The sequence below is a fragment of the Delphinus delphis genome, chromosome 9, assembly GCF_949987515.2.
Source record: "Delphinus delphis chromosome 9, mDelDel1.2, whole genome shotgun sequence".
Lineage (NCBI taxonomy): Eukaryota > Metazoa > Chordata > Mammalia > Artiodactyla > Delphinidae > Delphinus > Delphinus delphis.
In genome coordinates, this window is record NC_082691.1 from 85,041,534 (window position 1) to 85,062,806 (window position 21,273).

A 21,273-nucleotide genomic window follows, 5' to 3' on the forward strand; every position below is an offset into this window, starting at 1 on the left:
ATGATAAGAGGCAACTAAGGTAGTTATATTTAGTAGGAATAGAGAGTAGCTAATTGATTTGAAATATAAGGAAGTGGAATTAGATGAGACTTGATGACCAATTCAAGAGGAGGAGGGAAAAGTCAAGAAAGCTTCCAGCTTTCTGTGTGGACCATTTTCTCTTTACCAGGTATTATATAGATGGATGGAAGAGCAGATTGAGAGAAAAGATGATAAATTCAGTTTAATCTCCCCAAGCCAATAATAGCATATCCTTGAACACTCAGTCTATGAGTTATTTCTAGAGAAACCTCCTTGGAAGGCTTGTCTCTTTGTTTTGATTGCACCCTCTGTGTATCTGCCTGTATCATAACACTTACCGCACTGAATTATAGTCATTTGTTTACTTGTTCCTGCCTGCCATAGACTGTAAGCTCTGTAAGGGCAGGGACAGTGGGACAGTGCCTTTCATTTCTTTATCTCCAGTTTGTAGCTCAGTGCATGTAGTAGGTATATCATATGTATTTGAGTTGAACTGAATTATTTGTAAGGCTGCTGTCAGGGAATAGGATGGGACTAAAATTTTAGTACATTCTCAACTTCTCTCTGGTGGTGGTGACAGTAAACTAATAAGTTGCTGAGAATACGAAAATGCTACTTAGTGTTTCCTTAGATTTTTAAAACAACTTATCTATACTTTTGATATTGCCACTTTTTCAAACCTTTCGTTTTGGGACTCCTACTACACATTATCTCTTTTGATTCTGATTAAACAGTTTCATAGGGCTCATTTTCTGTCGCTAGATTCCTTCACTAGATCCTGCATATTCTCTAAAAGATGTTGCTACCCATTATAAGTGGTGTGAAAACAGTATCAGTGTAGTGAAAACAGTGTGTTTTCATTACAAAATGATAGACGGATTACACCCATTTACCCTCCCATACTTCTCACTTATTACTGAAAATGACAAAGCAGACCTACAAAAAAGAATGAATCATAACTATATTGAAAAACAGAAAAGGGAGGCTTTGAAGCCAGATTACCTATGTCTGAATCCAGGCTCTGCCATTTACCAACTGTGTGACTTTAGACAAGTTGCTTATTCTTTTTTTTTTTTGCCTCAGTTTCCTCATCTGTAAAATTAGGATGATGATAATAGTATCAACCTCCTAAGTTTGTTGTATCAAGAGAGGTAATATGTGCAAAGCACTAAGAAGAGTTTTTACATTTAGCCAATGTTTTTTTTTTCCATAATTGAAAACTTTTATTTATCAGAAACAAAGTCAGCGTAACAAGCCAAATTAATTGCCTTAACTCTAGCTTGTCAACTAGCTAAAGACCAGGATAACAAATATTTATACTGACAGTCTGTTTAGCCAACGTTGACTTAATGTTAGCTGCTGTCATTCTTGCTATTGTTATAATACCAGCAAATTTGAGGAATTTCAGGGTAACAGAAAGCAGTTGGAATTCTAGTGATTGAGAAACCAGAACAGAATAAAATGCAACCCCAAATAGGTACTCCTGCTGCACGCTGGAAATCAGATAATTTCCTAAAGAGCTCCTTTCCTGAAACTCAAGCCTAGAATCAGCAAGTGTAGGAGGAGGGAGCAGGTAGGGGTAAGATGGAACAGCAGGGCAAGTAATTAAGGGACTGCCTTCAGAACTGTTATTTCTCCTACTTCTCTCCCTCCCTCCCTGGCAATGGCATTAGTTCTAAGATAAAGCTCTAAGAACAGTTCTTCAAGCAAAGTAGGGGATTTGTTTAGGGGAGGGTTGAACAGGCAGTGCTTTCATGGACTGGGATTGGAAAGAGTGTGCGCACAAAGCAGAGCTTTAGGTAATGGACCTCCACAATAGATTGGATGAGGAGGGTGGAATAGGGGGAGGAGAAGAAAGCAAACTCCACCAAGGACTGATGTACATTAAACGACCATGCTAGCAAAATGCAGCCTTCCTTATTTTAGAAAAACTGCTTTTTCTCCACTTCTAAAGAGAAACCTGTCTGTGAATGTACCACTTACCTGAAGACACCCATAATCAAACACATCTCCCATTTGGCGGTTTGGAGACAGAGTAATACAACTGTGGAGGAAATTCATTATCTCTTAGAATACTAATCAATGTAGTCCTTCACTTATTAATATGAATCAGTGATCAAGGCTTACCAGACATTTTAGGGAAACTAAACTTGTTCTGATCACAGCAGGTTTCCTCAGAGTCAAGAGAGAATTGGGTCCACAAATAAAAAGACAACTGCCATGCAAAAAAAAGGAATGGTTAAGGAATTAGTTCCATATTGAAACTTGCTGAAATAAAGATGCAGTTGGAGGATTAAATAATACACAGGCTTAAGACCAATTTTTACAAAAATAAAGTAGAGGAAATTTACAGACCGTAAAGCAAGAGGACAAAAAGAGAAAGTACATGAGGAAAATTATACTTTGAGGATAGATCTAAGTGATCCAGTATCCATTTTATAATGTTACATAAGGAAAGACAGTGGAAAAGAGAAAATAGAGAAATAAAGAATATTTCCCTATGCTGAAGAAAGACTCTCGAGTTTTCAAGTATAAAGGGCCCACCAAGGAACAAGCTAGAAAAATATAAAAGCAAAAAGCATCTATCTGTACATTACTGAACTACTTATGATTCCAGAGATAGAAAACAGGCTACATAGAAAGACTCAAGACTGAGATTTCTCACCTGCAACATAGTTTGCTAGAAGATAAGTGCCTTCAGTGTTCTGAGGGAAAATTATTTTGAACACAGAACTGTACCCAGCCTCACTAATATTTAAATGTCTAAATGGAGGTCAAAATAAATAAGAACTCTGAAAGTTTATGAACACACCGTTTTTGAGAAAATTACTTGAAGAGGTGTTCCCAGTAAAATGAAAAACAAATCCAAGAAAGAGCAAGGTTTGGGCATAAGAAGCAGTAGTGTATAAAAAAAAGCAGAAAAACTTAAGAGTTGTGTCTAAATACAGGGACTGTGAAGCCTGGTATAATTGATAAGAAAAGTTTTCTAAATATATAGAAGAATAATGTAAATCTAGTATATGTGTATGTATGTGTATGTATATATATATATATATATAACATTCTGTAAGTAACATTTTAGATGATTTAAACAAACTGGGGATAGGAAGAAAGTAAAACTCTGCTAAAGATCTTATAATTTTTCATTTTAGAATTTCTAGGTATAATATATGCTTATTAAACTTCAAATAATATGGAAATATATAGGGTGAAAAATGAATGTCCTTATCTCAAGCATATATAACAAATTTGTATAAATCAATAAGAAAAAGACATCTCAGTACAAGAATGTATAAAAGGCTTGAGCAGCCACTTCCCAAAAGGATCAATGCAGTTGGCCAACAAGCGTGAGAATGTGCTCAACCTCACTAGTAATGAGATAGATGCATGTTAAAACCACAGTGAGCTAGGTCTACAAACTCACAGGAATTGCTAAACTAAAAAGAATGATGATACTAATACTAAATATTTTGTAACCAGTTTGGCCTTTATCTGGTAAAGATAAAGATTTCCATACATTATGACTCAGAAATTCCATTTCTACATTTATAGCCAACAAATATGGGCCCCTGTACACCTGAAAACATGTACAAAAATGTTTATAGCAGCATTAAGAGCCACCGATCTGAACAACCCAAATGTCCATTCACGCAACATGGACTGGATAAATTGTGGTATATATTCATACAAAGAAATACTATTTGGCAATGGAAATGAACAGACTACCTCTAACCCCAGCAATGTGGATGAATCTCAGAAACATGATTTTGAATGAAAGATCCCATAAAGGAAACATACTATACCATTCTATACAAATACACTTCAAAACTAGGCCCAAATAAACAATATTGTTTAGGGATGCATACTTAGGTATAATAAAGCTATTAAAAGATAGCAGGTTTTATGATTGCCATAAAAATGAGGAAATAGGTTTCCTGTGGAAGTGAAGGAGGTGAGTTGGAGAGGGTTGTGATCAAAAGGGGCAGGTAAGAGGGCATCTGTGTGCTGGCAGTATTCTATGTTTTGACCTGGATGATGACAACATGTTACTTTTCTGATAATTTGTTAAACTATACATTTATAATTATGTTCCTATACATGTGTTGTATTTCACAATGAAAGAGGTTAAATTAAAAAAGCAAGGTCCCATTTCGCATCTTTACTCCTCACCTTATTCCCTTATCCAGAAGTAACCACTGTTAATAGCCAAAGTTCTTTCCAGACGTGGTTTACTCTGTTGTTAGAGAAATACCAATTTATGGGTTTTTAAAAAATATTAGGGGTAATACTATGTAGATCTCCCTAGGGAAAAAGGAAAGGAAAAAAGAAAGCTTGATTATTTCAGTAAAATTAGAAAAGTGGGAAAATGAAATCATAAGAAAGAATGGTTAAAAATATATATATATATATGATGGCAGGGATAAATCTAAATAAAAATAAAGATCAAATTGGGTTTATCTGTGGAATGTATTTAGTACTTTAAAAGGTTAAAAGAAACAGTTTGATTTTTCCGTTATCAAAAGCATTTAATAAAATTTGATACTCAGTGTGTTCATTTTATTAAAATGCATCAAGCTATACTCTTACGATATATGTACTTTTCTATACATACATTTTAATAAAGACTTTATTTTAAACCATTCCTGGTTAAGAAAAAAATTTACATCCAGAAATGAAAGAAATTTTATTTTACTGATAGACTATCTACAAGAAACCAATAGCAAATATCATGTATAATAGTGAAACATTACCAGTATCGTCATTAAAAATGTAAAAAACAAGACAAAAATGCCCATTATCATCTCCACTATTCAACCTTGTTCTGGAGGTTTCAGCCAATACAATGAAGAAAAAATTAAAAGGTACATATATTGGAAAGAAATAACTGAAAGTTGTCTTTAATAACAGGATGATATGATTGTCTGATGTAAAATTCAAGATAATTAACTAATGATAACTAATATTAGAGTTTAGAAAATTGGCTGGATAAAATTTAAACTTGCAAAGATAAATTACTTTCCTGTATATTAACAAGAAATTAAAAAATAAAAGAGATATCTATTCACAATTATATAGAAAATTATGAGGTACTTAGGAATAAAAAACAAGAAGAAAACAATGAAACTATACTGATGATATCAAAAAGATGAGGATAAATGGCTAGAGACTATATTTCTTCATGGGTCATCTCAAGTAAAATCCTCAAGGGACGTGCTTAAAATTTAGTTTTAAATTTTAGTCTGACATAATTTCAGACTTACAGAGAAGTTACAAGAATGGTAAAAAAATTGTCCTGTATTCACCCAGGTCCCCCAGATGTTAACATTTGATCACATTTGCTTTATCCTGCTCCCTCTCTCTCTCTTGTCCTCTTCCCTTTCTCCCCTCACTATCTGTAATACATATGCATATACATATTGTTTTTCTGTTTGAACCACTTGAGATTAAGCTGCAGACACTATGCTCCTTTACCCCTAAATATTTTGGTGTTTGTTCCTGGAAAACAGATATTCTCTTATGTAACTGCAGAGCAAGTACCAAAATTGGAAAATTAACACTATAAATAATGGATTAAATTAACATTATCATCAGATTTACAGACCTCATTTCAGATTTTGCCAATTATTCCAATAATGTCCTTTATAGTAAAATAAAGTCCCAGAATCATGTGTTGCATTCAGTTCTCATGTATCTTTAGCCTTAATATTTTTGAACAGTAGGGACTTAGTCATATTGTAGAATTTCTTTTAGTTTGGGTTTGTCTTGTGTTTTTTCATGTTTACGTTCAACTTATACATTTTTGGCTGGAATACTACGGAAGTAATGCTGTGTTCATTTCACTGCACATGATGTTGATTTGTCCCTTTACTGGTGATGTTAACTTTGATCACCTGGATAAGATGGTGTCTGCCCAAGGGGCCTCTTACAGATTTTAACAAACTGATTCTAAAACCTAATGCAAGAGTAAATAGGGGAAAATAGCTAAGAAGTTTTTGTAAAAGAGTAACAAAGGGGAATTTGTCCTACTAGATGTTGATAGATACTTCAGAGCTTTCGTAATTAAAACGGTGTAGTAATGGTACAGGAATCAATAAATAAACAGTGGGACTGAACAGAGCCCAGAAGCCCAGGCTGATATGTAGTGACAGCTGTCTCCAGTATGCTTTGCTCAGCACTTGAAACTAACTCATGGTAACACCAAAGTCTGTCAAAGCAAGTTTCTTTTACTGCTGCCAACTTAGACTTAAGATGACTCTGCCCTAAGAAGCCAGATCTTTATATATGAATCTCATACAGTGTATGGAGTCTCTGTGGCAGGAGATGCTTACATAACCAAGAATATTGTGTGCTGCTGTGGATGGATGGCCTTTGCCTGAGCAGCTTGGACTCTGGGAGTAGTAAAACGGTCTACGTACCAGTCAGGGATAGGAACCAGCTGGCCCAGTCTTCCCCAGCTTTCCTGTCCAGGCTTCCAGGTGTACAATAGAAGACCTGTCTTCTCAGGTAGAGGTAATGCTGGGCTTTATATTTGGAAAGAAGGGACCAGTTAAGTTAAACTGAATTTATCATTTAGGCTGTATGATATATATAACTAGTTAATACTTTTAGCAATAAAGGTTTTAATTTTTTTTTTACAATGGCTTTATCACAAATGTTTGATAGCACATCTAGAGGTGGCTACATCTTGTGATAGGCTTATTAAGCAAAAATGTTATATGCTACTTTATTCACAAGCTTTCGCATTTAAGATTGTGTGATGTGTCTTAATTGTGTGCCTTCTTAAAGAGCAATAGATTTTGTGTCCAAGGTGATTAGACCTGGATATTGGGATTTTATTAATTCTACTCTAGAACATGTCAATTTAGTACACAATAAAGATGGCATTTCATTTCGGTGTAGAAGGGATGACTTTCCATAAGGGGTTTAGGGACAATAGCCTATCCATTTTGCAGGAAATATTAGAGCCCTACTACCTCATAAAATACACAAAAATATGTTCTGAATGTATTCAGGTTCTGAATATTAAAAATCAAAACTAAAAAATTGTTAGAAATAAATAAGAATAGTAATTTTATAATGATGCAGAGCTAAATGAGATGTAAAGCAAATGAGCCTTTTGTTGTTGTTGCAAAGGAGCCTTAAAAGAAAAGATTGAGAGATTCAATTACACAAAAACTTCCATGTAGTAAAGGGTACCATAAACAAAATTAAAAGCCCAATAGCAGGCTGGAAGAAAGAAATAGAATAAATAAATAATTTCTACAAATCTGTGAGAAGGCAACACAATAGATAGGAAAGTGGACAGGGGATATGATCAGGCAATTCCCCAAAGAAGAAATACAAATGGGCCAATAAACATGTGAACTAGTAAAAATCAGGGAAATACAAAGTAACCTGACACCCATCAGATTGGCACAAACTAAAAAGGTTGAAGAGGGCATAAAGGAATAGGCACTACCATACACTATTGCTGGGGGTATAAATTGTTGCAGTCTTTTTGGAAAGCAATATGGCTCTATAACAATATTATATCTGTAACAATTTTTGGGGGGGGCTGCGTTGGGTCTTCATTGTTGTGCGTGAGCTTTCTCTAGTTGCGGTGAGCGGGGGCTACTCTTCCTTGTGGTGCACAGGTTTCTCATTGCGGTGGCTTCTCTTGTGGAGCACGAGCTCTAGGTGCGCGGGCTCAGTAGTTGCAGCACGTGGGCCCTAGAGCGCAGGCTTAGTCGTTGTGGCGCACGGGCTTAGTTGCTCCACGGCATGTGGGATCTTCCTGGACCAGGGATCGAACCCGTGTCCCCTGCATTGGCAGGCAGATTCTTAACCACTGCGCCACCGGGGAAGTCCCCTATCTGTGTCAATTTTAAGTGTATATTCCTTTGACCCCAGAAATTATGTTTCCAGAAATTTTTAGACATTTGCATATAAATCTACATAAAGAAAGCTTTGTTACAAAATTATTTGTAACAGTAATAACATTGGCGCAACCTCATTGCCTTATCTCGGACAGCTTCTTCCTTTGGGCTGCAAACTAAAGCCCATGTCCCTGGTTACAGTAAACTCTGGCTTACTCCCTGGGGTAAAGAGCAAGTGTGCTCATCATTGTCACATGATGAGCACACTGAAGCAAAAAGATGGCTCAGTTACCACAGGTACATACTCCCTCAGCTGCATGTTCCCTTCTGGGTATTGAGTTCACCTCTGCATACAGGTTCAGTTTTTGTTTTGTTTTGTTTTGTTTGCGGTACACGGGCCTCTCACTGTTGTGGCCTCTCCCATTGCGGAGCACAGGCTCCAGACGCACAGGCTCTGGACGCACAGGCTCAGCGACCCTGGCTCATGGGCCTAGCCGCTCCGCGGCATGTGGGATCTTCCCGGACTGGGGCACGAACCCGTGTCCCCTGCATCGGCAGGTGGACTCTCAACCACTGCGCCACCAGGCAAGCCCACAGGTTCAGTTTTAATTTTTGACTTCTGCATTTTCTAATTGGAGTTCCTCAATCAGGTAACCTAATTCTGTGGCTGATTTTATTAGTAGCAAGTACTTTTTAGGAAAGTGGGGTTTGCACATGGAGAATTTGGGACAAGATTCAGAGAACTACTTTAAGAATCTAAAACCCAGTTAAGTTTTGGTCAAGGTTGAGGAGCCTATGCTATATTCTTTATAATGAAAATTAATGTGTAGTCTCCGTGACATTGACCCTGATAAATCCCCATGATTTATTCAAAATAAAATATGGCTTTCTAATATGTTAGTCACTCTTGGACTATAAATATGTACAAAGAAATCTTTAGTTACTGACTAAAGAGAAAGAATAGTTACCTCTTTACTCCTAGCTATAAGACTTCTTGACAGGATGTATAATATTTATCATACGTTGATCAGATGCTCTTTACCCAGCAGTTTAATTTGCATAGATAATGGCATTATTTACAGAAGCCAGCAATTGAGCTAGACAGGCACTTTTGATAGACATATTATGTGAGCCACAAAACTTTAAATTTTCTAGTAGCCACATGAAAAAAGTAAAAAATAGGTGACATTAATCTTAATTTTTATTTGACTCAAGAGATCAAAAATGTCATTTCAACCTATATTCAGATATAAAAATCAGTAACTTTACATTTATTTTTGGATACTAAGTGTTTGAAATCCAGGGGATATTTTACATTTAAAGCATAGCTCAGTTTGAATCAGCCTTAGTTCAGATGCTTAGGAGTCATATGTGGCTAGTGGCCACTGTGTTGGACAGCGCAGGACTAGACTGTAAGCTGCAGAGGACAGAAAGAGTAATGGTCTTACCATTGTATCCTCAGCAACTAGTACAGTACCTGGTATGTAGAGGCGTCCAGTAATATTTTTGGCTTAATGAATGAATGAATGAGTGGGTAAATATAAAATCATCTTTCATTGACTCCTCAACCTTTAATCCATGTGAGTTACATTTGTCTCAAAAATAGTTGGCAGTAAACTTAGAATGGAATGTCTTCTCCGTTGTACAGTCGTTTAGAGAAAATCCTGGAATATACTGTATGTCTTTTCATATTTGCCCAAAAGCAGTTTCAAAAAGTATCTTTTGTCTCCAGGTAATAAAGCAAATGACATTATAGAGATTCTTAGAGTTCCTGTCTGTTGACCATAGCAACTCTGTTTTTTTTCTTAAAATTTGTCTTGCTAATTCTTAGAAACATTTGTGTTTTGAGAAGACCATTGCATAATCCAACCCCTATCCCCAAAATTGTATCTCTCTTAAGCACAATATCAAAGTCCACTGAGAGCTCTACACTGTTTTGATCATCCCTGTTACTGTTAACTTTGACCTGAAGTTAGTATCAGTGAAACTTCTAGTGTCTGTTATATATCCCTGTTTTAGGTGTTGTGGGTGATACAGGCTAATTGCTATACATGATTTTTGCCCTTTAGAAACTTAGAATTATTTGGAGAAGAAAAATAAATATTAACTAAATGAGTAGAGAAAAATTAAATTTGTAAATTTGTTCAGTGTTTTCTGTGTGCCTTAGGTTTGGTAATAGAAAGGTGAGTGCAAATAATTCCTCTTCCCTCAAATAGCTTATAGCCTCCTGGGAAGATACATATATTATTAACCAATAAACATTTTAACATAATAGCAAGTATAATAAATCTGTAAAGTACAGGAATAATAATCCATTCATACAAATGAAGAAGCTGAGACTCAGTGAGGGTCAGTGACTTGCTCAAGGAAGCAGTTAGAAAGAACCTGGATTCAAATCTAGATATTTGTAGAAGTTATTGCTCTTTCTTCCACACCACATTTTCTGTGTTTCAAGATTTTTAGAAAGAGAAATTGAGTTCACTTGAGGTAAATCACAGCTTGTGAGTAAATTTCCTCAGTGATTATAGTTTGCCTAAAATTATATTTATTATGTATTTACATAGTTATGGTGTAATCGTCTTATTAATTGTCCATGTCTGTCTTATTATTTGAGTGGTATGGTACTGAATTGTAAGGGCTGTAGGTTTTTTCTTTTTTTGGCCGCACTGCGCGGCTTACAGGATCTCAGTTTCCCGACCAGGGATTGAACCCAGGCCATGGCAGTTAAAGCCTAGAGTCCTAACCACTAGGCCACCAGGGAACTTCCAGGCAGTGAAGGCTAGGTAGACCAGGCCAAGAGCTAAGGGAAGGACTCGACTTTCTAAGCAGAGAGACAGACGTAAACAGGCAGGAATGTGAGGGATCAGAATCAGGAAAGGCTCTGAATTGTTGTTTGAAGACTTCAAGCTTGAGCAGTAAGGAGCCATCAAAGATTCTCAGGACCAACAGGTTGGAATTAAGTGATTGGGTGATTCGTGGTTTGTTCGTTTGGTTTTTAGTTTTTCTAGCTCTGTGCAATTTCTTTTCAGTTCTTGTTTAAAAGCATACCGTAGGAAGTGGGATTTTGATTTAAAGTATAAATATGTGAGGCCTATATTAGGCTGGTAATAAATGTTTATATAACAAATGTTTATTAGGTGTCCAGCATTGTCATAAATATTAATATTATACTAGTATCTATTCCTAATATATGAAAGTAGATAAATCTGTAGGATAACAGATGACCATAGTAGCTTATTCCATCCAGTGTGTATTTAAGCATCTTTGGTTTGTAGCTATATAAGGGTTTGTGTAGACTGGTGTAAAAATTGTAAGGATAATAGAAGTAATATAAATTCCGGGGTTTTTTACTCTAAAATAATCTTGAAGTAACTTTTAGTAAACTAGTTGACATAATTTAAACTTCAGAAAGCTTACAAATACAAATTGTAGAAATAGCTTTTTTTTTTCCTTTCTTTTGGCTGTGCAGCTTGTGGGATCTTTAGTTCCCCGACCAGGGATTGAACCCGGGGCCCCAGCATTGGAAGCACCGAGTCCTAACCACTGGACCACCAGGAAATTCCCTGAAATAGCTTTTCTCAGTAAAGTTGTTAATAGGATGAAAGATGCTCTTTGAGATAAATACAGGGATATTCTTTGTTAACTACCATAATGTCTGGAGTGGTATTTAAATTCCAGACATTGCTATAACTCTTTGAAAGCCAGTTTTCTTTTTAAGTGTGTAATTATATATTGTGGAAAAATCACAGGTTTTATGTATGTGTATTTTTATTTATACATGACTCATTCACATTTGTGATTATATTTATGTAGTTCTCTAATATTTTCAGTTTAATTTCGTTGGCCTGTGTTTTCTTCTCCTCTAAGAAAATAGAAAATCTGTCCTTTTAGCTTTTGGATTATTAAACCCCTCCGCCTTCTTTTCTTGAAAACTCCAAGTTACCAGCCATTTTCTCAAGTTTATGATGCTATTTTGCCTCCCTTGGGAAAAATCTTTTTACAGTTATCAAAATCTGAAAATAGTCCTATGAAATAGAAATGGAGACTAGCTCCTTAAAATCCTAAGTAGTATGTGTGAATGTATAAAATAACCTAAGTAAATAAAAAGTACATCCACATTATAAATTTTCCCTGATTTCCTTTTAAAGATGAAATGTTTGTTGCCAAATTTTGTTTGTGCTTTTAATGTGCTGGGTCATCTGCGGAAAGCTGTCCTCTTCTCTCCTAGGCCACAGACCTCCACCAGCACGAAGCGGACATCGTTGTGTGGCAGATAATACCAATCTGTATGTGTTTGGAGGTTATAACCCAGATTATGATGAATCAGGAGGGCCAGATAATGAAGACTATCCTCTCTTCAGGGAGCTTTGGAGGTATCATTTTGCTACAGGAGTATGGCACCAGATGGGCACAGATGGCTACATGCCCCGAGAGTTGGCATCTATGTCACGTGAGTGCCAGCAGTTCTGAACTTTTGACTTTATGAAATGTCTGAGAGGTCTGGCTCAGTGTCACATGTTTTCCTTGTTAATAATGTTTAATAATACTAAATCATAATAGTAATATAATTAAACCCTGTTAATGGATAGACTCTTCCTGTGATAATACTGTGTCAGTACTATAGCATGGTGATTCAGAATCAATTGTGAGCTGGATGTCCTGAGTTTGAACTTAGCTGTATGTCATTTACTTGACAGATGATTTTTAGCTTCTAGTTCCTTACCTATAAAATGGAATTAATAATATCTCAGAGGGTTCAACATAAAGTATCATATATATGCTAGGCAAAATGTAGTAGAAGATCAACAAATGGGGTTTGCAGCTCTTGAGCAAAGTACTTCACATGTGGTATCTGTTTAATCCTCACAACATCTCTATGATGCCAACACTGGAATTATCGTCATTGTACAGATGAGGAAACTGAGGCTTTAGAGAGGCCCGAAGGGCAGTGGCTGTGAGTGCAAGCTCTGGAGCCAGACTGCCTGGGATTGAACCCTAGCTTGGCAAGGTTCTTTTTAGGAAACCTTCAACAAATTATTTAAACCTCTCACCACTTCTATTTTATCATCTATAAAAATGGAAAAGATAATAATAGTTCCTACCTCATAGGGTTGTTGGGAAGATTAATTTAGAGAGATTAAATAACTTTCCTGAGGTCACACGAGACTTTAAACCCAGCTCTCACGGGCACCAGAGCTCATGCTGTTGACTCTTACACTACATCAATTGAATAATTGGTTTTAAAAAAAAAAGTCACTGAAATAATACAGTAGCAGTATTTTCAGAATATTTGCCATCAGAGAGAGAAAAAGTATATACAAGTGTGTGTGATGACAGGAGCAGAAAGTTACTAGCAGGATATTCGTGTTCTTTTTATCTGGTGGAGGATTAAGATGACAGAAACTATAATTTAAAATGTAGAGATCATTCCCCTGGCAAAAACCGAATGGTCCTTTTATCCCTTCATCCTGAGTCCCACTGGGTCTTTGCTAAGGCAGCGATGATCCTTCATTTTCTTTTGCTTTACTGTGTACTTGAACTGTGTTAAGCAGCAGTGGTGGATTGTAGTTCATATCATTCTGTATTGTTATATACAGTGTTTCATGCATTTCACAATACATGTCACATATCAGACAGTGAGCTATGTGAAATAGTGTGAATTAGATCTTTTTCTGTAAAACTTTGTAGTAGTTGTATGTCAGTGGTTTGAGCTATCTTCTGAAAGTATTAAAGCGGACATTTTTGAGTTTCTCAGATTTTCTGGGTTAATGTGGGAACACATTGCAGGTAGCCAGTACAAAAATGAAATTTGTGCTTCTCCTTTCCCAGTTGTGCTGCATGGAAACAACCTGTTGGTGTTTGGAGGAACAGGCATCCCATTTGGTGAGAGCAACGGCAATGACGTCCATGTCTGTAACGTGAAGTATAAGAGATGGGCTTTACTCAGCTGTCGGGGGAAGAAACCCAGTCGTATATATGGACAGGTACCAATCTATAGCCAGTCATTGTGGATGTATTTGTTCAGATTTTCTAGTTCCAGGAACAATGTCAGAATATTTACATTGCCACCAATTTTTGTTAACGGAGAATAAATTCATTGTGGTTACTATTTGATATTTCAGTTCTGATGTGAAATTGTAGTTTGTAAATCTGGTTGCTTGCCTTCTTCTTTCCTTTTTTTCCCCTTACTCTTTGTTTCTGATTAAGATCAATGATCTAGACCTGTATGGAGGTTTCTGTAAATGTCAGGACCTCACCCACCCCCAATGAGAGATTTGGCTATTTATGGCCCAGGTCCTATCCTCTTTAGAGTGTTATGATGCTTTGAAGAGCTTTCTAACCTAAGTAATAGGGTAGATGAGCCCTATCTACTGAGTCCCACTGGGTCTTTGCTAAGGCAGTGATGTTAAGAGACTTTTATACAGATCTGAGCTAAAACACAGATTATGTAGAAATTAGTTTCCAGTTAGGTTCTAGTGCTTCAAACCTTAGGTTTGAAAAGTTGTATCTAAAAAGGTAGGAAAACAACTCACCATACTTCAGGGACCCTTTGAGAGTAATGGGCTAAGCTTAAAACAACCAAAGCTGTGGCTTCTTTCTCAACTAGCACTGGCTGGCACTGGTGCTGATACATAGCTTCTGAACTATGTGTGAGGCACATACTGGATGACCATATCCCACCACAGGAGGCATTTAAACTCTAAGAAATTACCATAACAATAGCAAAACTTACACTGAGAAGAGTCTGGTGGAAAATGTCAAGTTTGGGGGACTGCCACCTCTAGACTTCTTACTTAAGGGATTCTGGTGCCTTATTTTCATATTTGCTCCTTCTCCTTAAGGGCATTTTTCTTCAGACTGCTTAGAAAGTGAAGCAGCTTTCAGTGGAAATGCTCATGTCCATGATCTATAAATTCTTTGGTTGGCTAGGACCCCTAAGGATCATCTGACGCCCTTTGCCTATCTAGATAGAACTTTCTTTCCAGTTGAGCAAAGGTAACTTTTCTAAAAATAATCTCTGTTTCTCTAAGATCTTTAGTCCTTTTTAAGGGTCTGATTTTTAGAAAGTTAAAAAATACAAGAAAATTTCATAAAAGCTGATTTGGGGATATCTAATAAGGTTACATTCTTCTTCAATCAAGTGTTAACGAGGAAGTCTCGTTCACCTTTCCTCATTATCCAGGCCATGGCTATCATCAATGGCTCCCTTTATGTCTTTGGAGGGACAACTGGCTATATTTACAGCACAGACCTGCACAAATTAGATCTCAATACCAGAGAGTGGACACAACTGAAACCAAACAACCTATCCTGTGATCTACCAGAAGAGAGGTGAGATTCTAGGATTAAAGCATATTTATTCTTTCTTGCTAAGATTTTACTTTTTTTTCAGAATATTGGCAGTATGGTTTGAAGAAGACCCTTTGGCCTGGTGAAAATAGCTAACTGGCTGTTAGATCCCAGTTCAGCATTAAAGAAGGATCTTCTGGTGAGGGAATGATATCTCCCTCTGAATTAAAGAATGTTTTTCCTGTTATTTCCTCTTGTACTTCAGTTTTCCTGCATTAGGAAAATAGTGAAACCAATGGTAACAATTGTAACTAAATTTCATATTACAGGCAAAATAATTACATTCTAGTTACTTTTTGATTTCCCTTCTTAACTTGCATATTAGGATTCTTTGGCTTATTTGCTTACAACCGTATCCCCAGTAAGAACACAGTGCCTTGCCCATAGTGGTACTCAGTGAGTGTTGGTTGGATGGATGGAAGAAAGGAAGGGAAGGTCATTTATTTTAAGTGCTCTGTTAAACACTCAAACATCACATGATTCTCTTTAGTTGCCTTCTAGTAGCAGTTGTAGATCTTTCACTTTTTTTTTTTCCTAATAGCAGTTGCCTCTTCTTAGAATTAAACTCACTGGAAAACTTAAAGAGGTTTTTTTGCCCTCTAGTTTAAAAGCAAAGACAGTAAATAATTTTTTATTCACTGTTTAGACTATTATGTCTTTGTTGCCTTTAAAAAAACGACATATGGGTGCCAAGGAGGACTTATGTCTATCGTAGTATCTTAGTGGGCTGATTATTGCAGAACTACCATGAGAGGACTTGGGAGCTGGCTTCGTATGGGGAGCAATTTTGATGTAATTTATTTTATCAGCACCAGGGCCTCCAGGGAAAGGAGGAAATAGATTGTTTTCAAAGCATTTTCACATGGTTGCCTTCTTTGAATCATCTTATGGACATATTATAACTTGTTTCAGCTTTTAGCTAGACTGCTTGGATAAAAGTTCTGGTAGGTGTTTCATATTATATTCACAGTTTTATGTAGCATAATTTTTCTGATATTTTTATATCTGTTAAATAAGTGTCTTAATTTGAAAGCCCATAGTCTAAGCTTTCTAATTAAATGTAGGCAAATCACTTTTTAAAACTGTAATAATTTCCCCCCTTATACAAAGTTATCACAAAAAGATTATAGAAAATCTAGAAAATACCAATAAGCAAAATGAAGAAAATAAAAAGCAAAATCTAAACTCAGGGATAACCAGGGTTAACATTTTGCATGTATCCTTATAGTCATTTTCTGTGCATATTTGTATATCTATAAATTCTTAGTAGGATTATAGCCTATCTGCTCTTACATAACTGATTTTTTTTTTCAGTTAATGACCTGAAAAGAAGTTCTCAGTATATTAACCATCCTCTGTTCCTACATTCTTATTGGTTGCATGCTAATCCATTTTTTATATATTGTATAATTTATTTAACCAATTCACTATTATTAAACATTTGGGTTATTTCCAATAATTTATTATTATAAATAATGATGCAATAAAAAGTCTTGCAGCCAAATCTTAGGTAGATCATTTTTCCCATAATTATAAATGTATTTTATTGTATATTTTCAGATACAGACATGAAATTGCACATGATGGGCAGAGGATTTACATCTTGGGAGGTGGTACTTCTTGGACAGCTTATTCCTTAAACAAGGTATATTAAAAAAGAGAGAGAGAGGAAGAAGGCTAGAGAGAGGCATGTGTTATACTAAGCATAATAAGTAACAATTCTGTTACTGTAGATATTGTAATTTTCAAGCAGTTTCTTCATCAACACCTATTTTGTGTTAGACGCTCTTTATAAGGTTGAACTCTGTGCCCCTGATATGCTTTCCAGTTGACAGTTGCATAATTACGCACTGAAAATACTTTATTAGAATTATCTCTTTATGCTAGATGAGAAAAGACATTAAAAGAAAGATAATAGTAGGTTAAATGGAGCAACTAATTAGATTTGGAACCAGGATTCTCAGAATGTCACGTCCCTCTCATTGTCAGTGCTGTGTATCTAAAAAGAACAGGCATGTTTAGGACTGCACATCACTACCTTTAGAAAGCTGCGTTCTGAAGGGCTTTGATTCATGTGTCTCTGTGGCATTTCTAAATCCATATGTCCCAGGGGAAATCTGTAGGCCTCAGAGCTCCTGATTGGGAACCTTAATGGTCTTTTTCAAGTTTTGTCAAAACTGCAGTTCCGTGTTTTCTTACCAACACTTGCTTTCTTCTGTTATAAAAATGATACATGTTCATTGTAGAAAATGTGCAAGTTGCAGAATTCCAACTTTTTTCTTCATTCTTTTCTATGATTTAAAAATAATAAAATTATGTATGTGCTTAATTTTCAATTGCTTCATTTAATGTTTTGCCTTATATTAGAATTAGGAAAGATCAGAGAATAGCAAAGGAAAAGAAGGCTTTTCAACCAAGAATATGTTTGTACAGGCTGTTATGAAAAATCCAGTTTTCAGGCTAGCTAAAATTTTTTGTGTATTCTCTTTTTTTCTTTTCTCTCCAAGATTCATGCATATAACCTTGAAACGAATGCATGGGAGGAAATTGCAACAAAACCCCATGAAAAAATAGGTAAATTTAAAATATTGATTCATTTATCTTTAATAAATGTATTTTATAGTTTTACTTGTTCTGAAAGAGAAAAAGGAATTTTATTGCATTATATGAGAAGAAAAATATCTGTTAAATTGGTATTAGAAATTACTTGCGGGACTTCTCTGGCGATCCAGTGGTTAAGACTCCAAGCTTCCACTGCAGGGCACACAGGTTCGATCCCTGGTCTGGGAACTAGGACCCCGCATGCTGTGCGGCGTGGCCAAGAAAAAAAGAAAAGAAATTACTTGTATTCCTTAGCCCAATTATTATTCTTCCTCAGCAACTGAGCAGAGACTTTTATTTTTTTTATTTCATTTTTTTAAATTTTATTTATTTATTTATTTTTGGCTGCATTGGGTCTTCATTGCTGGGCACAGGCTTTCTCTAGTTGCAGTGAGCGGGGGCTACTCTTCGTTGCGGTGTGCGGGCTTCTCATTGCAGTGGCTTCTTTTGTTGCGGAGCACAGGCTCTAGGCACGTGGGCTCAGTAGTTGTGGCTCACGGGTTCTAGAGCGCAGGCTCAGTAGTTGTGGCGCACAGGCTTAGTTGCTCCTCGGCATGTGGGATCTTCCTGGACCAGGGCTTGAACCCGTGTCCCCTGCATTGGCAGGCGGATTCTTAACCACTGTACCGCCAGTGAAGCCCATGAGCACAGACTTTTAATGGGGATTGGTGAATTCTGTGGAAGAGGGGAAATCTGGGTAGGATAAAAGTAGGCCCTTAAATCAAGATCTACCTGTCTCTTTGTGGGTAAAAGGGCTTGGGAAAGCCACTAGTAACCCCTGCCCACTGCCACCTCACTTTGTTTTCCTGACACCTTAACATTATATCATTATGATGAAACTTATGATGGCTTTATTCTAGTGTGAAATAAGGCAGGATTGGAAGGACTAGTCAATGTTTGCTTTAATGCAACAAAGGGATTGTTTTAAGCAAGTTGTTCGTAGTATGTCTTTTGCTGTGTCGGATCACCATTACTCCCAGTCTTTCTGTGAATAATGGAATTTCTGTATTTATGTGTTTGGCAGGTTTTCCTGCAGCCCGAAGGTGTCACAGTTGTGTTCAGATAAAAAATGGTAAGGATTTTAAATAACAGGCTGGTTCCGTTTTTGTAATTGTACATACTGAGATTATTTTATTTCTTAATGATAACTCTTTAAAAGAGGCATAACTTTGGGGAGAGTCTATTTCTTTTAGTTTAGACTTAAAGGGAAATCCATAAAGTTCTGCGTCTCTCAGCAATTTTCATAAAGTAAACGAATGTATTGTTTGGGTTCCCTCAGTTATCACAGAACTCAAAAATAAGTGATAAATAAGCTTTTACTCTACCACCTAATCGTTCAGCACCCCACCTCAACAGATGTCTCTGGTTTTGGTGGGTAACACTAATAATCCTGACATACAGTAGAAACCTTGGTAGACATTGTATTAAAATTGTAATGGCTCCTTCAGAGTGTTATTTCATTAAGTTTATTCTCTTCTCTATCTGATACCAGATAGAACTCTTAGCGCATTCTTTGGCCATATTACAACACAAGCATTGTATGGCTTCAGAAAGCAGCTGCAGCTACTTTATCTGAGTGTGATAAATGACTCCTCTTTGGACAACCGTCCTGTCTTTTAATTTACAGCTTATTTTATAGTTGGATATACCACCTTAAATTTTTGGAGGGGAGGAAGGTGTGTGTAAATGAGTTTGATAGCCTGTATCCTTTCAGCAGCTTAGTTCAGATTTTACTAGGATTATGCTGCCATCTCTAGTACAGAGGCGCTTTTTATTATGCTTCTGCTCTTTGGACAAGATTTATAGATAGTGGCGTTGTTCAGCTTTGCCTCTCTAAGAACGGATCCATACTTTTTTTAAATCCTAGCCAGAAAAGTTTCCAGTGTATTTTATAGTTTAATTGTATTGACTTAAACTTGATCTAGATTTGAGTTAACACGTGTATTCATTTGGTTCTTTGAGTCCAGGCACCATACAAATGGAATTCAGCTATAGTTGTGGGCATTTAGCTTGAAGGTTCACATAGCCTTTGTTACATGTTGTCGACTTAGTTATAACTAACTGACTTTATAAAAACAAAAAGAACAACAAGAACAATAATTTAAAAAAAACCTTTGATTTTGGGAAGGTTTTGTTCCTGACATAAATAACTGGTACAGGTCAAATGGGACTTCAAACTGTCCTCTTTGGGCTGAAGAAAGCTTGGAAAAACCTCTTTTGTGCCCCCAAACTGAACATTGCAGGTTAATTGTCTAAGTAGAGAATGTTTGTCTCTATGGGCAGAAAAATGTCTATCCTTTTTAGGATGTTATTTAAAAGGAGAGTTTGCAGCCTGGTGGCCTGCAGATGTGTTCTCTTTGGCTCATGTGTGTATTACAGTTTTTGAATTAGTGGCCAATATTTAAAAATCAAAATGTTTCACTTTTCAAAAATCTGGATTTCCAGCGTCTTTTAAAAAATTGGAAGATCTGGCAGTTGCTGACCCTAAGTCCTGCATGGCATCGATGAGCTGGAGCTGCATCGCCATCTTCCTCGTTAGAGCATGTGCACTCCTGTTTGTTCCCTGGACCTATTTGTTTATTTTCCCTGAACCTTCTTGCTCATTCACTTCCTATGCCTGGCACCTGTAGTTGAGAACCTAGACATGAAGCTTCCTCAGAGGCTTACATTCTTAGCCCTAGCAAAGATCCCAACATAGTGTCCGAACTTTAGTGAGGGACAGGACAGCAGCATGAGCGGCCCGCCAGCTGGAGTCCTGTATGGTATGGGGACTGAACTGGTCCCGTGTCACCTAGCCGTGAGAGCTACTACAGGACATGCTGTCACCGTGGCCCTTTTCCTTTGTGTGATTTTGGCTTTCTCTTTTCCTGATAGATGTGTTCATTTGCGGGGGCTATAATGGAGAAGTGATCCTGGGAGATATCTGGAAGCTGAATCTGCAGACTTTTCAATGGGTAAAGCTCCCAGCTACCATGCCAGAGCCAGTTTATTTTCACTGTGCAGCTGTTACACCAGTAAGCTTTCATTTTCGTATCTTTTTTATGTAGTTGCAGATGATAAGGAGATATTTTTAGAGATATAGCAAGAAAAGAAGATTCTGATATTAGCAAAGCTTGGATTAAGAATGTGTTTTTAAAACCTTTCTTCCAAAGCTAGCTCTTCCTCTGAGAAAAGGGGAGAAAAACCATCATAATACAAGCTTAAAAGAGCAACATAAATGTAAAAGCAATGCTACATGTGGCATTCAGGCCCTGACAGTGACATCAAAGGTGTTTCCTGGGAAGGCAGAACAGTTTTACCCCCAAGATGCCATGTTATTGAAGATTCTACTAGTTTCTTGAATGCAAAGACCTTTATTTTCACCTTGTACCCTAGTACTGGGCACAGGGGATGCCTAATATAGTCTTAGTTTACCGTTGTTGGAGTTGTTGTTGAAGTAAAACCA

At 36.7% G+C, this 21,273-nt stretch overlaps 1 protein-coding gene across 4 annotated transcripts in view; it reads left to right on the plus strand.

The window, feature by feature from the left end:
• KLHDC10 (kelch domain containing 10) overlaps nucleotides 1–21,273 on the plus strand; it is a 59,038-nt gene that overhangs the window by 31,443 nt on the left and 6,322 nt on the right. For 3 of the 4 annotated variants that reach the window (XM_060020885.1, XM_060020886.1, XM_060020888.1), the window contains 7 exons: nucleotides 12,106–12,327; nucleotides 13,707–13,861; nucleotides 15,061–15,209; nucleotides 16,788–16,872; nucleotides 17,735–17,801; nucleotides 18,853–18,900; nucleotides 20,703–20,842. In XM_060020885.1, coding sequence (XP_059876868.1) covers nucleotides 12,106–12,327; nucleotides 13,707–13,861; nucleotides 15,061–15,209; nucleotides 16,788–16,872; nucleotides 17,735–17,801; nucleotides 18,853–18,900; nucleotides 20,703–20,842 — 866 coding nt within the window. Of the gene's footprint in view, nucleotides 1–427; nucleotides 8,475–12,105; nucleotides 12,328–13,706; nucleotides 13,862–15,060; nucleotides 15,210–16,787; nucleotides 16,873–17,734; nucleotides 17,802–18,852; nucleotides 18,901–20,702; nucleotides 20,843–21,273 lie in introns of those variants that run through there. The other variant, XM_060020887.1, reaches the window with a different exon arrangement.